This window comes from Amblyomma americanum, chromosome 6 (genome assembly GCF_052857255.1).
Source record: "Amblyomma americanum isolate KBUSLIRL-KWMA chromosome 6, ASM5285725v1, whole genome shotgun sequence".
In the NCBI taxonomy this organism is placed as follows: Eukaryota; Metazoa; Arthropoda; class Arachnida; order Ixodida; family Ixodidae; genus Amblyomma; species Amblyomma americanum.
This window is the reverse complement of record NC_135502.1, coordinates 16,525,726-16,539,716: the sequence shown is the minus strand read 5'-3', so window position 1 is coordinate 16,539,716 and position 13,991 is coordinate 16,525,726. Positions and strand designations below refer to the sequence as shown.

General features: G+C 47.5%; 1 protein-coding gene across 2 annotated transcripts; it reads left to right on the top strand.

Annotated features, from left to right (window-relative positions):
* The first annotated feature begins 1,993 nt into the window (after positions 1-1,993).
* On the top strand, positions 1,994-13,599 carry LOC144136364 (acetylcholinesterase-like). 2 transcript variants are annotated; one of them, XM_077668636.1, is made up of 3 exons: positions 1,994-2,914; positions 10,195-11,687; positions 13,435-13,599. In XM_077668636.1, exons 2-3 carry the CDS (start codon positions 10,438-10,440, stop codon positions 13,580-13,582), a joined length of 1,398 nt encoding a protein of 465 aa, XP_077524762.1. In that variant the 5' UTR covers positions 1,994-2,914; positions 10,195-10,437; the 3' UTR covers positions 13,583-13,599. The 2 variants fall into 2 exon arrangements, with proteins under 2 accessions (XP_077524762.1, XP_077524761.1); XM_077668635.1 differs by lacking the exon at positions 1,994-2,914 and adding an exon at positions 4,053-6,236.
* Positions 13,600-13,991: the final 392 nt, after the last annotated feature.

Below are 13,991 nucleotides of genomic sequence, written 5' to 3'. Positions count from 1 at the left end.
GACTGCTTTGTAGAACTGAAGTGCTTCGGCGACGCTGTCGCGAAGAAGAAGCGAGCTGAGGAAACTCATGCTTTTGTCAAAAGCCCCAGCTTTTAAGCGAGACATGTGCTTAGTATACCGAGAAAATCTTGAAATTATGCATGGCAGAGAGAGGGCAGCCAGATGGTTTATTGACTCACACAGAGTAAACAAGGGAGGGGAAACCATTGTTAGCCCATGTGACTTACTCAGTGACTTACGTGCCACCGCGGTGGCTGAGTGGTTATGGCACTCGGCTGCTGGCCCGAAAGACGCGGGTTCGATCCCGGCCGCGGCGGTCGAATTTCGATGGAGGCGAAATTCTAGAGACCCGTGTACTCTGCTATGTCAGTGCACATTAACAAACCCCATGGTGTCGAAATTTCCCGAGCCCTTCACTACGACGTACCTCATAGCCTGAGTCGCTTTGGGACGTTAAACCCCCACAAATTACAAATTATCAGTGGCCTACGTGACTGCTTTTCCAGGTTTGACCTTCAAGGCTCTTCAAGGTGAAAACCTCAGTGACAAAAAGCAATAATGAAGATATGGCCTCAGTTGGAACACGTGCGAAATAAGGCTGAAGATAAGGCCACCCACTTCTTCCCGCACAGCCGGCGAGAATGGGCGAGACTTGGTCTAACCCTATACTGGGCAACAGCGATGCGGCGGCAGCACGGCTTCGCCCTTTCAATTGTACTCGGGTGTCATTTTCTTAGTTATTCATGACATCGCTCGAAAGTGACCTTTACTGAATTAACTAATGAAAATCGTCCTGCTTCCCTCGTGAAACTGCGACGTTAGCTAACACCCTGTATTAGATGGGCCTTGGAACTGCCCTCGAGTTATGGCCTGACAGGAGTTCAAAGGGCCTAGTTATTACCGGCGCCTGACAACGGCGTGTCCATGTCAGCTGTTCGCCTGGTGCATTACGCGACAGCTGTTCGCGGGCGGCGGCAGCGTTCGATGCTTGCGGTGGTTGGTTCATTCAAGTATAGCCACAGCTCTGCAGTGGGAAGTGAGTGCTGTGAGTGCCTGGAGCGGCGGTGGGCGCAGACATATGCACGGCTCTGAGGATGCTCCCAGCTACTGTCGCTGCCGCTACTGTCCCAATCGGCTATACTTGTGTCACGGCTGGTCGTCGCCACGTCGCTGTATACGCAGCGTGCAATGACCCCGTCCTGTGCGCACTTACCTCCCTGGATTATGCCCCCTGAGGCCCCATGGCACATCTCCACTTTGGTTTTATTCTTCCTCTTTCCGACAGAGCGTGGGAAATGTGTTACGGCGGTGTGTTAGTGCAGTGTTATCTGTAATTGCGGTACAACTGTAATAAAATTTTTGCATAGTATCACTTCGGCTCTTTCTCAAAGGCTCACAGACTGCAGGAGGTTCAAGCAAAGTTATAACAAGAACAGAGGACCCAAAAATATACCAAAGTAAAAAAAGATCGGTAATTTCTTGGCTAAGAAATAAAAGCCTGCAAAATTAATACTTACAGTATTATATTCCCTCAGTATTCCGTACTAATTCCTTGAAGTAACTAATAAATATTCTAATTGCGCTCGGAAAAAAACCTCCCTGGTTGGGCATAAAATATTTATTTCATTTTAATGGATTAAGTAAATTCCCACCAGCGAACGTGATAGAGGACACGCGATTTTATGCCCATCTGAGCATCTTTTCGGTAGGTTCGTGTTTAGTGGGGCAAGTTACGGCTCCTTAACCTATCCTCCACGACCGATTACCAACCTGTTCCTTCTCATACCGCCCAACCTATACGCCTGATTCCGGGGACTCGTGGCCTGCGCAGCTCCGGGATCGTTCCACGGCATCGGATATGAGCAGACAGCGCCTCCAGCTCCACGCGCGCCGATATCCATCTCCCTGGCGACACTCCTCGCCTCTGCCGGAAAACTAGTCGGGGGTGAGGCCGCTGGACGCCGGATGAGATCCCCCACTTTCAGTTCAGCAAGGAAGTGCACGGGATCGTTGATGGCGTGCTTTAGTTGATACCGGAGCTCTTGTTTATGTTATGAGTGCTGCTTTGAAGTGTCTCCTCAGACGCAAAGCTGTGTTTCGGGGGACAAAAATGACCAGTTTTGTGGTGTGAGTGAAGAACCGTTGCCTGCTACTGAAGTGCGCAGCGTCCAAGTTTCTGTCGGTGGTGCAGTATTCAGCTCGCAAATGGCAGTGCTCGTCCGATCGACACACAACGTAATTCTTGGACTGGAATATTTTGCAGATGTGCGTCCCAACGGCGACAGCCACACCGGCACGCTACGCTTTGGCAAGCGTCTCACCCCTGGTCTGAAGGAAGACTTGCAGTAGTGAGAGTGTGCTTGTTTCTCCTGATACCTTCATACTTCCTTCGGCTGTATGCTTACCGGTTTCCTGCCCCGATACCATCTTCGACAAGTATCCTGTGGAGCCAAATCTTTTGACCTGCATGAGGAAGAATGCCTTGGTTCCTCATGTCATGGTTTCCGTCAGCAAATGTCGCATTACACCATGGACAGTGAATTGTTCAACACAATATTTAGTTCTGCCTCAAGGCTTGAAACTTGTGTAATGCAGGCCCGACTCGTCAGTATCCGTTGTCTTTGTTACCGGCGCTTTGGACACGACACGCAAGAGTTCCCCGACGAATATCAATTACTTCGCATGACTGACAACTCACTCCACGCATGAGCGGCGTGCTCTTGTGGCCATCACTCGGCGACACTCCTCTGTATCCGACTTTTCTCAGCCAGGCGGCCCGCCTTCCATTTCATCCTCTCGGAGGCTTCACAGGGTTGAGACTGGAGCCCCCATCTGATCCGACAAACGCACTAGCGAGTGTCGCCGCCTCAACGCAAAGTGATGACTGGACAAGGGAAGAAGATGTTAACCAAAGGTATTTTCTAAAGTCTTGTCAAGTCCTCGGACTGCTCTAGTGATTCCTGTTCGGAAGAAAGACAGCTCGTGGCGTTTTTGCTTTGATTACCTTCGTCTGAATGTTGCCACTAGGAAAAACCCATACCCCCTTCCCTGAATAGACTATATATACTTTTCTCCTGTTGACCTCCGATCGGTGTATTGGCAGATTCGTATGCAATCCGCGGACGAAGAGTGAACCCAACGTGATTTATGAATTGTGAGTTATGATTTACGAATTCAGTTTGATGCCATTCGGGTTTTGCAATGCACCCGCTAAACCGAGAGGTTTATGGCTTCTAATCTCCGTTGTTTAAAGTGGGAGATCTGCATGCGCGACCTCGACGATGTTTTCATTTTCGTAAAGACGTTCTGGCTGCGCAACGACCGTTCAGCTGCCGTCCTGGACTGCATGCACAAAGCTGGCCTTGTGCTCAACTCTAAAGTGCCGCTTTGTTGAGCGTCAAGCGTTAGTACTTGCACACCTGGTTGACAAAAAGCCGTCAGACCTGAACCCGCCAAGACTGCAACTGTTGAGTCTATCAAAGAGCTACAGAGATTTTGATCTTACGCTCATACTTTCGCCCCCGTGACATCCCCTGAGTGCGACTTCGTCTTCTGCCAAGTGAAATTCCTTCTGCAGTCGCATCCTGTGCCCGACGCTTCGATCCATCCGCCACTACGTAGATTCATACTGAAGCCAGCGGTGTTGGAATCGGGGCTGTTTTCGTCCAGTGCTCTAAAAACAAAGTGCACGTTAATTGCTGTCTACGCGAGTTGCTCCCTCAGTAATAATTATACGGTCAAAGAGCAGGAATACCTTGCAGTCGTTTTCGCCAGGAAGCGATTCCTTCGCTGTTTCTAAGTGTGCCAGTTCACCATCGCCGCCGACCATCATGCCCCCTGCTGACACGTTAATTTTCCTATCCTATGCGGGCGCCTGCACGATTGAATCTCTGGCTGCAAGAGTGGGACTACGCCGTCACCTACAAAAATGGTCGACGGCGCGCTGACACCGACTGTCCTTCACACCTACCGCTTCCTGATACGCTGTGTAACTTCGATAATTCCGCTTCAGTGTCACTGGCTTTTCTCGACGTCGCAACACTCAGAAAGGAACAACAGAAAGATCCAACCCTATGATCTTTCCTTGCGGCGGCTCAAGATCCCTCAGGTGAAAACGACTTTTGTGTGCGTGAGGTTTGTTGTAGAAGAAAAACAACTGTTTCGTGGACCACTTCTTTCTCATGGTTGTTCCGAAGAGCCTATACACCTCCGTCCTGCAGGCCATGCACGACGACCGAACATCCGGGCATAAGTGCGTCACCAGCTGCCCCCAGTGTTAAAAACTTAAGCGCCCTACAAGCGTTGCATCCAGCCAGTTCCACACCGTGCTTCTTCTCAGAGAACCGTTCGAGCAAGTGGGCGCCGATTTACGAGGCCTGTTTCCGAAATCGTGCAACGGGAACTGCTGGATCGGTGTCTGCGTTGACTACCTTGCTCGTACGTATTGCGAAACAGCAGCCCTACCCTCGTCTACCGCCTATATTGTGTCCGTTTTTACGCTTCAATCTATAGTTCTCCGCCTTGGACCTGCAGTTGTTATCATTAGCGACCACGGTCGAGAATTCACCGCTGACTTTGTGAAGCAGCTTCTCCGTACTTGCGCTTCACATTTTCGCTATTCATCGCCTTATCATCCCCAAACGAATGGTCGAATTAGCGCATGAACCGGGCAATCACCAACATGCTGTCAATGTATGTTTATTTCAAGCGCAAGAACCTCATGAAGATGCCTCCATATCCGGGACTCAGTATCGCTGAAGTAGCCCGCCGCCTTACCCGCCTTCCGAGTTCTGGCCTCACAAGATCGATATAATGCGCGCTACGGCTGCCACCTACGCCACGTCACTTACGGCCCTGGTGATTTGGTCTTTTTGTGGCGGCCTATTAGAAAACGACGCTTGTTCCAGGGGCTGCTGTGCCGCTACAATGGACCCTAAATCATCACTGCCCAAATTAGCGAGCTCAATTATTGCACAGCATGACTCACGGTGGGCAGCCATCGCTCTGCGAAAACTGGTCACTCCCGTTGGCCGTTTGAAGCTCTAGCATTTGCACGGCGCTTTTTAACTCACTCTGCGGGCTTGGGAGGAGTAGGAGGAAGTATCACGCCCATGAAGAGGCAATGCCGCTCACCTAGAAGATAAAGAGAATGAGGTGGAGGCGTCTCGTGCTGAGACTCGGCAAACGACCCCAGCTGATTTCAGTCGGCCTTTCCGGACTCAATAAGCCCCTGCTTGTAACAAAATAACAAAGGTGCAGAGGAGAAATTTGTGTGCCTCTTATGCAGTCCTCTCTTGACCTCGAGGTTTCAGTAACGCCGTCACAGTCGGCTGTCTGACTTCCTAATATCCGAAGGCAATGGACCGTGCTCGTCACTGTGTGTTGCATTGCAGACAACATTGCAGGCCGAGAATGTGGTTGATACTCTGCGCATCCGCAAACGACCTCATGAACAAAATCAGTCATTGCGACGCGGAGAGAGTAAGCTTTCGTGGAAGCCAGTCCGCAGAGTAATCGCAAGGTTTTTCTTAAATTGCGAAAAAGTGTCGCAATAGGTGTTAAGCATCTGCGCTATGCTATCGCCTATTCAGGTCTTGGCGCAGTAGCGAGCAGTAGCATCTGCGCCAGCCAACGTGTCGATTGATAAGCGAACGCTGTTTTCCTTCGTGTTCTGAACTGTCCTCTTCGTTATTTTTATTATGTTACTCAGAAGCGGTTTAAAGACGCTGCCGACACTAACACTCCATGCGCGAGCCATGCGCTGTTGCCCTTACCGCTTATCGTGTGGCGCTACCCATCAACCAGCGAAAAAAATACCACTCTCGAAATGCATGCACGGACTTTCCGAGCATTAGTCTAGCCGGCATTTTGCTTGTACGGTATTTGTTTTGGTGGCTATCGGTCAGTGCGACGAGGAAAAAAATAACCGGAATACAAGCCACGCGCACACCATAGGGCGTCGTCCCTATTTACCCGCTGCCAAGGCTGCACGAATGGCACGCGACGCATTTAAAACCAGAAGCTCTTCGCACTCACCTCCAGAAGCTTGGATACTGGATGTGCACCCTTCTTTCTGCGTTATACTCGCAGCTACATGAACTCGGAAACCTCCTTTCACCACGTCTTTGAGGACGGAGAAATAACAGCCCGATCAGAGGTATTTTTACAAGCTGCGCCTTGACTAGAAAGAGCAGGCACGCCGTTGGCAGAAGCTTCGAAGACCATCGATGGCTAAGGCAAGTAACGCTGCATTACGCGTATTGCTCATGCTTTCTATTATCATTAGTACGCACTAAGGACTACCTGTTCTCGTCAGTTCATGTAACTTAAGGTGTCTCCCAAGGATCCGTGCTTGGTCCTCTTTTCTCGAGAAAGGAAAACAGTAGCACCGAAAAAACACACACACAGCAGAAGAACGACGTAGGACACGCGCTTACCTATGTCGTCCTTCTGCTGTGTGTCCGTGTTTTTTCGCGCTGCTGCCTTCCTTTCTCGAGCTGCATGAACCATCTAGCCCAAATAGGAGTTCTTGTAAACTATAGGTCCTCTTTTATTTCTCACCTGCATCAACGACGAATCTAACAACCCGAAATCATCAGTCAGATTTTTACGCCGATGCTTTAGTCATACATCGGTCAGTAAAAACTATGAACGATGTCACTGTGCTTCAAGCTGACCTTTATTTATGCTGTTTCCGATTAGTGCTTTGCGTGGAAAATGACACTCAAAACGACTAAATGTAAAGCAATGCGCTTATCTCGCCACGGATTTTCACCTTAATTCATATAGCCTTCATTGGGCCTTATTAACATCTTTAAAATGACATAAGTACTTTGGTGTTACTGCCGCATCAAACCTAACTTGAGATGAGCCCTATATTTCCATTATCACGAAGGCTAACTGCACGCTAGGCTCTATTAAACGTAATTTTTTTTTTTTGGCGACGTCTGTGAAACTTCTTCTCTATAAATCACTCGTCCGTTCTAAACTAGATTATGCTGCATCAGTATGGGGCACTCACACAGATTTATTAACCAATGCTCTTAAATCAGTTCAAAATCAAGCCACACGTTTCTTTTTCTGTGATTATGATCGTTTATCAAGTGTAACAATCATGAAAGGCTCATTAGCACTAGCACCTTCGTCGTTACGCAGAAAAATCTCCTCCTTATGTCTTTTCTTTGAAATTTGTGACAATAATAAAAGGATATACGTAGCGATAGGTACGTTTACCTGGCTGAGCTTGTTGTGGTCACTGTCTGTTAAGCAATGAGAGACATATAGGCTCCATCTCGGCGGCTATGCGCCGTCTATTACGCTAGGCAGTCTGGCGTCTCCGTTTGGCAAGGAGTTCCTCTCTCTGTTCGGGCGTTTCCGCTGCTTTCTTCATCTTCTTACGCTGATTCTCTCTTTGTTGAGTAGCCAAGTGCCAGGCGATAACCTCAGGATCGGAAGAGTTAATCTTCTCTTGTCTATACCGCCGTTTAGCAGCGGCTGGACTCTCCTTCTCTGCATCAATCTCAAACGTTTTGATACAGCCGCCCATTGCATCTCCACCTTTTATACGCAATGATGCGCATGCCACGAGCGGTTCGGGTGACAGAGCGGCGGGCGGCGAGGCGGCGACGAAGCGCGCGGCGCGCTTTATTCCGACGGTGGAGCGAGCGCGCGGCCGCGGCGATGGCGAAGCGCACGACGCACCTGCTGCTGCTCTCCGGTTTCCATGGTAACAACGCATGCGCACAGCTGGCCTTTCCCAGCCACCGCGAAATGCTCGACTGGTAGCCCAGTGTAGCTCTCGCTACAAGATGCACTGATGACGCAACGGACACATGTCTCATCGCTTGTCGGTAATCCGTGCAAAGTAGAAAGACCCGTTTTCCGAACTGCATCTTATCAATATTTCTTGTTACCTAAAACAGCAGCAGACCTAAAACAGCATCAGAGTACAACCGCCTACATGGAACCCTGATGCTTGCCGATAATATCGAAGGATTCAAAAGAGATCTGTGTGCAATGCAATGCCGGTTGATTTTTAATAATTTCTTTTAGCCACATATTCTTGCAAGTCCCGTTCTGTGCTTCTGTTTACGAGCAGTAATGTTTTGCGTTGTACGCGACTTCATAGTCTGCTTTCTTTTTTTTTACGTTTTACTTACCTGGAAAGTATAAAATGTTACTGTGTTCTACACCTTGATAATCATTCCTTTTTGTTTAGTTTCCTGATCCAACCTTTCCGCACGCTTCTGGCACCAAATAATTTGCTACTTACGCCTGTAATCTTTGTTTTGCTTGCTATTGTTATTATTTAGTATTTACTTTCTGCATTTTCAACCATATTTTCTCTTCGTTACTTACAATGTTATGTAACCCTGTCATACCACTATCCTCTCCCCCCCTTTTTTTTCTTGAAATGAAAAGCTTCATTACGCTAGGTAAAGCAGTCGTTGTGTAGGCCTGAGAATGCCTTGAACAACCCTCAGTCCAACCGTGTTTATCCCTTCCTTACGGCGCGGTTCGGGTGTCCACCGATATATGTGAGGAAGTTACTGCGCTATTTCCTTTCATCGAAACCAATTTTATTTTCAAAACCAATCCAATTTTCTTCGAAAGCATAGGAAAGGCGCATAACTGGCCCAGCGGGACAGTGGACACCTCAGTCGCACTTTAACCTACGTGGCGGTAGTGACAGATGTGCGCTGCATGCGTTGGCATTCACAACGCTGTAGCAGAAACGCGTCACTGAAGCTATAGACCGTCGGCGTTCATTGTGTTCACTGGCATTGGCGTTAAAAACGTTCTAAACGCCGATGATTTTGAGGAAAGGAAGGCGCATAACTTCCTCCCTGGGACCGTGGACGCCTCAATCGCGCTTTGAGGTACGTGGAGTTAATGAGAGTGATATGTGGGCTACATGCATTAGTGCTGACAACGTTGCGGCAGACACGCGCCGCTGCAGCAATATGCCGCAGCGTTCATTGGTGACAAACCTCTCGCGATCAACCATTAATTTAACCGCCACCTGGCAGTGTGGGCGTGTTGCCTATCCAGTGTGCGGAACGCACTCAACGTTAGATGCCAAGCCGCGTCTACTTACCCGATTCACCACAGCTTTCGCTCTCTAACTATAGATTCAGCAGTAGTTTGACCAGAGCTATTTTGTCAAGTCTCACTCCTCCCATATACTATGCCCAACAGGCCAAGAGGTTAAATTATATAACTAAAAATTATTAAAATCCAAATATTTTCCTTTATTTCTTTATTAATCCCGCTGCTGGGCTGCTATGTGCCTTGCCGAACACATGCAAACAATGCTATTAAAGCTACTCTTATTTCAGTGCCTTTCAGCTTTCGGAGACAGAAATTTGTTTTGCTAAATGGTGCTAAAGCTTGTGTTTACGTCTGCTAGTGCTATATTCATTCGTTTCTTTAGCTGCAACTTATTATCATTCTGCTATGTCATTTCTATATATTTCTTTCTTTTTCCACTTGGTTGTTAAAAGAAGAACGTCTGTAGCCTCATTTAAGCTATGGTTAGAGGCGCTTCCACCTTTTTGCTTTACTTGCTTCAGTGGCTTAGTTCACGCATTTTGAGTTTTTGTTTGGCTGCACTTTTTGCTCTTTTGTGTTTTATTTCTTGTTTAGCTTCTTCTGCTGCTGCTTCTGCTTTTTACGCTTTTTTGCTTGGTTTAACCCTCTTCAACAATGTCGACCAAGTGATGTCACTACTGGTATTAATGAAATATACTTTATTCATAAATCTTAAAACATTTTACTACTTAAAACATAGGTTACTCCCGGTTGCTTGCAAAACTCAACACTGTATTTCTTTCTTGAATCTTTTATGTAATTATTTTTTGCTCATAGTGGATGGCTTTAAGTATACTAAAGGAACCTGCCAGGAGCAATTTCGGGCTCATTAGTATGACTCACATTGCACAATTAACAATTTTACACTTTACTGACATGCACTTCATGAGACCTGCACATATCGCATGCTCAGTAATTTATTTCCTGTTACTTCTGCTTGCCTATCACACTTACATAAGTGGCACACGCACCAAGAAAATAACCTCGGTTTATATCGCCGCCGTTAATTACCTAATGATACATTTTCAATAACATCAAATAAGTCTCAGGCATAATTCTTCGTGACGGATATAGTGTGCTAACGTTGCTATTTTCTTCTTCTAGATCACAGGTGCGCCGTTACTCTGGGCTGCAGTTCTCGTGTTTGTGGCAGCATGCTACGCCAAGAGAACAGAAGAAATTATTTCTACGACAAGTGGGCCCGTCCAGGGAGCCGTCCTTCCAAGCACAGCTGGTCCGGTGCGCACTTATTTGGGCATTCCATTCGCCGAGCCTCCCGTTGGGGAGCAGCGCTTCAAGAAGCCCCGTCCCAAGAAGCCTTGGAAAGACGTGCTGAACGCCACGCTAATGCCCCCCTTGTGTCCCCAATTCCACATACACTTCAACAGTTTCCTTCAGGTTAAACCATCGGACGCAATGTCCGAAGACTGCCTTTTCTTAAACGTGTTCGCGCCCGCGAAGGCAGACTCGATTCCGAAAGCGGTGATCGCCTACTTCCATGGTGGCGCGTTCTCATACGCCGGCATCGGTATGAAAATGTTCGACGCATCAGAACTTGCAGCAAGGGGTGGTGTAGTTGTGGTAACTGTAGCCTACAGACTAGGTGCCCTCGGATTTTTAAACCTGGGTACCGAAGACGCCCCTGGCAACATGGGTCTTTACGACCAGCTACTGGCCATGCGCTGGGTCAAAGCGAATGCCAGGGCCTTTGGTGGCGATCCGAACGCGATAACGCTTATGGGTCAGAGTGCGGGAGCCATCTCTATTGGATTTCACCTGATATCCCCTCTAAGCAAAAGGCTCTTCCGGCGGGCCATAATGCAAAGCGCGAGTCCCTTCACCTCCAGCGCAGTCAGTAAAAAAGACCAGTCTGTTCACCGAGCGAAATTGCTTATGAGTCACCTTAACTGTGATAGGGACGGTACTCGGGAACTGAGCCTCAAAGATGCCGTCTTGTGCCTCCGGTCGAAGTCGTCGAAGGCCATTTTAGACGCTACCAGTCAGTTCACCACGTTTGGCTTGGACGGCTTCTTTCCAGTGATCGGTCAAGAGTTCGTTCCCGAGGAACCGGCGTCGGCTCTACGACACGTTAAACTGAACGCCGAAGAACTGCTGACAGGTGCCTATGAGGCTGAGGGTGATGCTTTCATTCGCTTCATTCTGAAGACGCTTCTCAATACCGACGACATTGGTGATCTGCGGAAGAGTCAGATGGTGATCCTTATGAAAACATTAGGGGCCTCATTGCTGCGAAGCGACCCGGACCCAATAGTCGAGAAGTACTTTAGCCACATCGCTGCCTCGGACGGAAAGGGAGCAGTGTACGCAGCCTCAGATTTGGCAGGCCACAACCAGTTCTCCTGTCCGACGTTCTACTTCGCCAGAGGCTTCGTGCGCCCGAACACAACAGTGTACGTGTACGAGGCATCGCAAGGACCGTCGTCCACCGGCTTACCAAAGTGGGTTCGTCCCACACACGCCGATGACATCGTGTTGAGCTTGGGTTCGATTCTCAGCCTGGCAGCGAACGTGTCCGAAGCCGATGAGAGCGCGACCAAGATGTTCATAAACATGGTGTCTACCTTCAGCCGATCAGGGTGAGAAACTAAATCATTACTGTGCCAACACTCCTCTGTTTCTGCATGCGCCCATTTAACTTTGTAGTCACTACTACAGCCATTAACTAAGCTGTGCTAACAGTGCACTTTCTCTCTTGTGCCATCATTGGTCATTTGGAGGTCCGTTATTCGCCTAGCGAGCAAAACAAACATGCTCTTGATTTATGTCATCATCATCATCATCAGCCTGACTACACCCACTGCAGGGAAAAGGCCTCTCCTATGTCTCTACAATGAACCCGGTCCTTTGCCAGCTGCGCCCACCCTATGCCTGCGAACTCTCATCCGCCCACCTAACCTTCTGCCGCCCCCTGCTACGCTTGCCTTCTCTTGGAATCCACTCCGTTACCCTTAAGGACCAGCGGCTGTCTTACCTTCGCACCACATGTCCTCCCGAGCCCATTTCTTCCTCTTGATTTCGACTAGGATGTCTTTAACCTGCGTTTGTTCCCTCACCCACTCTGCCCGCTTCCGGTCTCTTAACGTTACACCTATCATTTTTCTATCCACGGCTCGCTGCGTTGTCCTTAACTTAAGCTGCACCCTTTTCTTTAGCCTCCACGTTTCTGCCCCGTAGGTGAGTACCGGCAAGATACAGTTGTTGTACACTTTTCTCTTGAGCGATATTGGTAAACTGCTATTCATGATCTGAGAGAACCTGCCATATGCACTCCATCCATTCTTATCCTTCTAGTTATTTCCCTCTCATGAACCGGATCAGCTGTCACTACCTGCTTTAAGTAGACGTATTCCTTTACTACTTCCAGCACCTCGCTTCCAATTGTGAACTGCTGTTCCTTTGCTAGCCTGTGGAACATTACCTTGGTTTTCTGCATGTTAATTTTTACACCCGCCGTTTTGCTCTGCTATATATATATATATATATATATATATATATATATATATATATATATATATATATATATATATATATATATATATATATATATATATATATATATATATATATATATATATATATATATATATATTTCACCCCAAAAGTTCACAAGGGGATGATGGGAGTAAAATTTTACTGCCAGTATTTTAACAACAGCAGTACCTCAAAAGCAGCTGGCAGCCCATGCCGCACGAGTCGCGACCTGAAAAAGAACAGTAAGTGCGTGCGAAATCGACTTCAGTTGTCGAAGCTTCTCTCGAATCAATACTAGTAACACTGCTAAAACGAATTACTACTGCTGTTTACTTGAAATGTGATTAGCCAATAGACCGTTTTTGTCCCTTTTTTTCTTAGACAGTCAAGCATATGTTTGACGAAATTAGCAATGCAACAGGTAGCCTACTAAGTTATAATTTGGAAATAACATGTTTTTTCCGCGTTGCGGGATTTTAGGGCCCGTAGCTCCCAGTGTGATGGCTATTTTGACTGTAGGGGGACAATCTACTGCGGAAATGAAGCATCAACGGAAGCCATTTGTGGGTTTTAAGCATGCATACCTAGTCCACTATTCAGTTTATGTGAGCCAGAATTTGCTGACTATAGTTCTTTCAGTGCAGTTAGATCGTTTGCAGCTAATAAAATTTCAGCATCTTATGAACACCTTTCATCTGTAGCACCAAATTTTGAAAGTGTTTGAATTTTGGAAATTCTTGGGTGTGTTTATAGCTTGGAATTCCAATTTTTCAGGGGATTGCGCATTCGGATAGCGATCACCCTTACCCTGGCAGTGCGAGTCTGTTGTTGAGGTATATCTATCTGTTTCAGCGTTCCCAAAGTGAGTGAAAACACGCCGTGGCCGAAATTCAACGACGGGGAACAGTACATGCACCTAAGCGGCGGTGGCATCGTTGTCAAGAAGCGTCCACTACAGTCAATCTGCAACTTCTGGAACAAAGTCGAGCCGTACGATTAAAATGTCAATGCATTGAAACCGAACCGTAGTGTCATGTTTCTTGTTCTCCCTCAACGCGTCTGAGGTTTACAAGGTTTTTCTCGCCACACGGCTGTCCTCTGCAGCGCAAGAGTCTATTGTCACTTGCACTAGTTATTTTATTAAGACTTTTCTTTCTCTATTCTGATGCCTTACGAAATCAGCTCGCGAAGAGTGAGATGCGATCATACAAGCAGCGCCCTCCTTTCGGCAAACCGTGAGGGCTTTGTGTCAAGGGACGTGAATAGATTTTAGCCAGGTTCGCATTAGCAGCCAAAATTCTCTTGGGCTATACAGTTAGCCTCATGTGGATTAATAAAAAAAAATATAGGCTTTTAGTAGTTAAAACCAGTAGACGAGCGAAAGCATGTGTTTAGCCTGATTAGCTCAT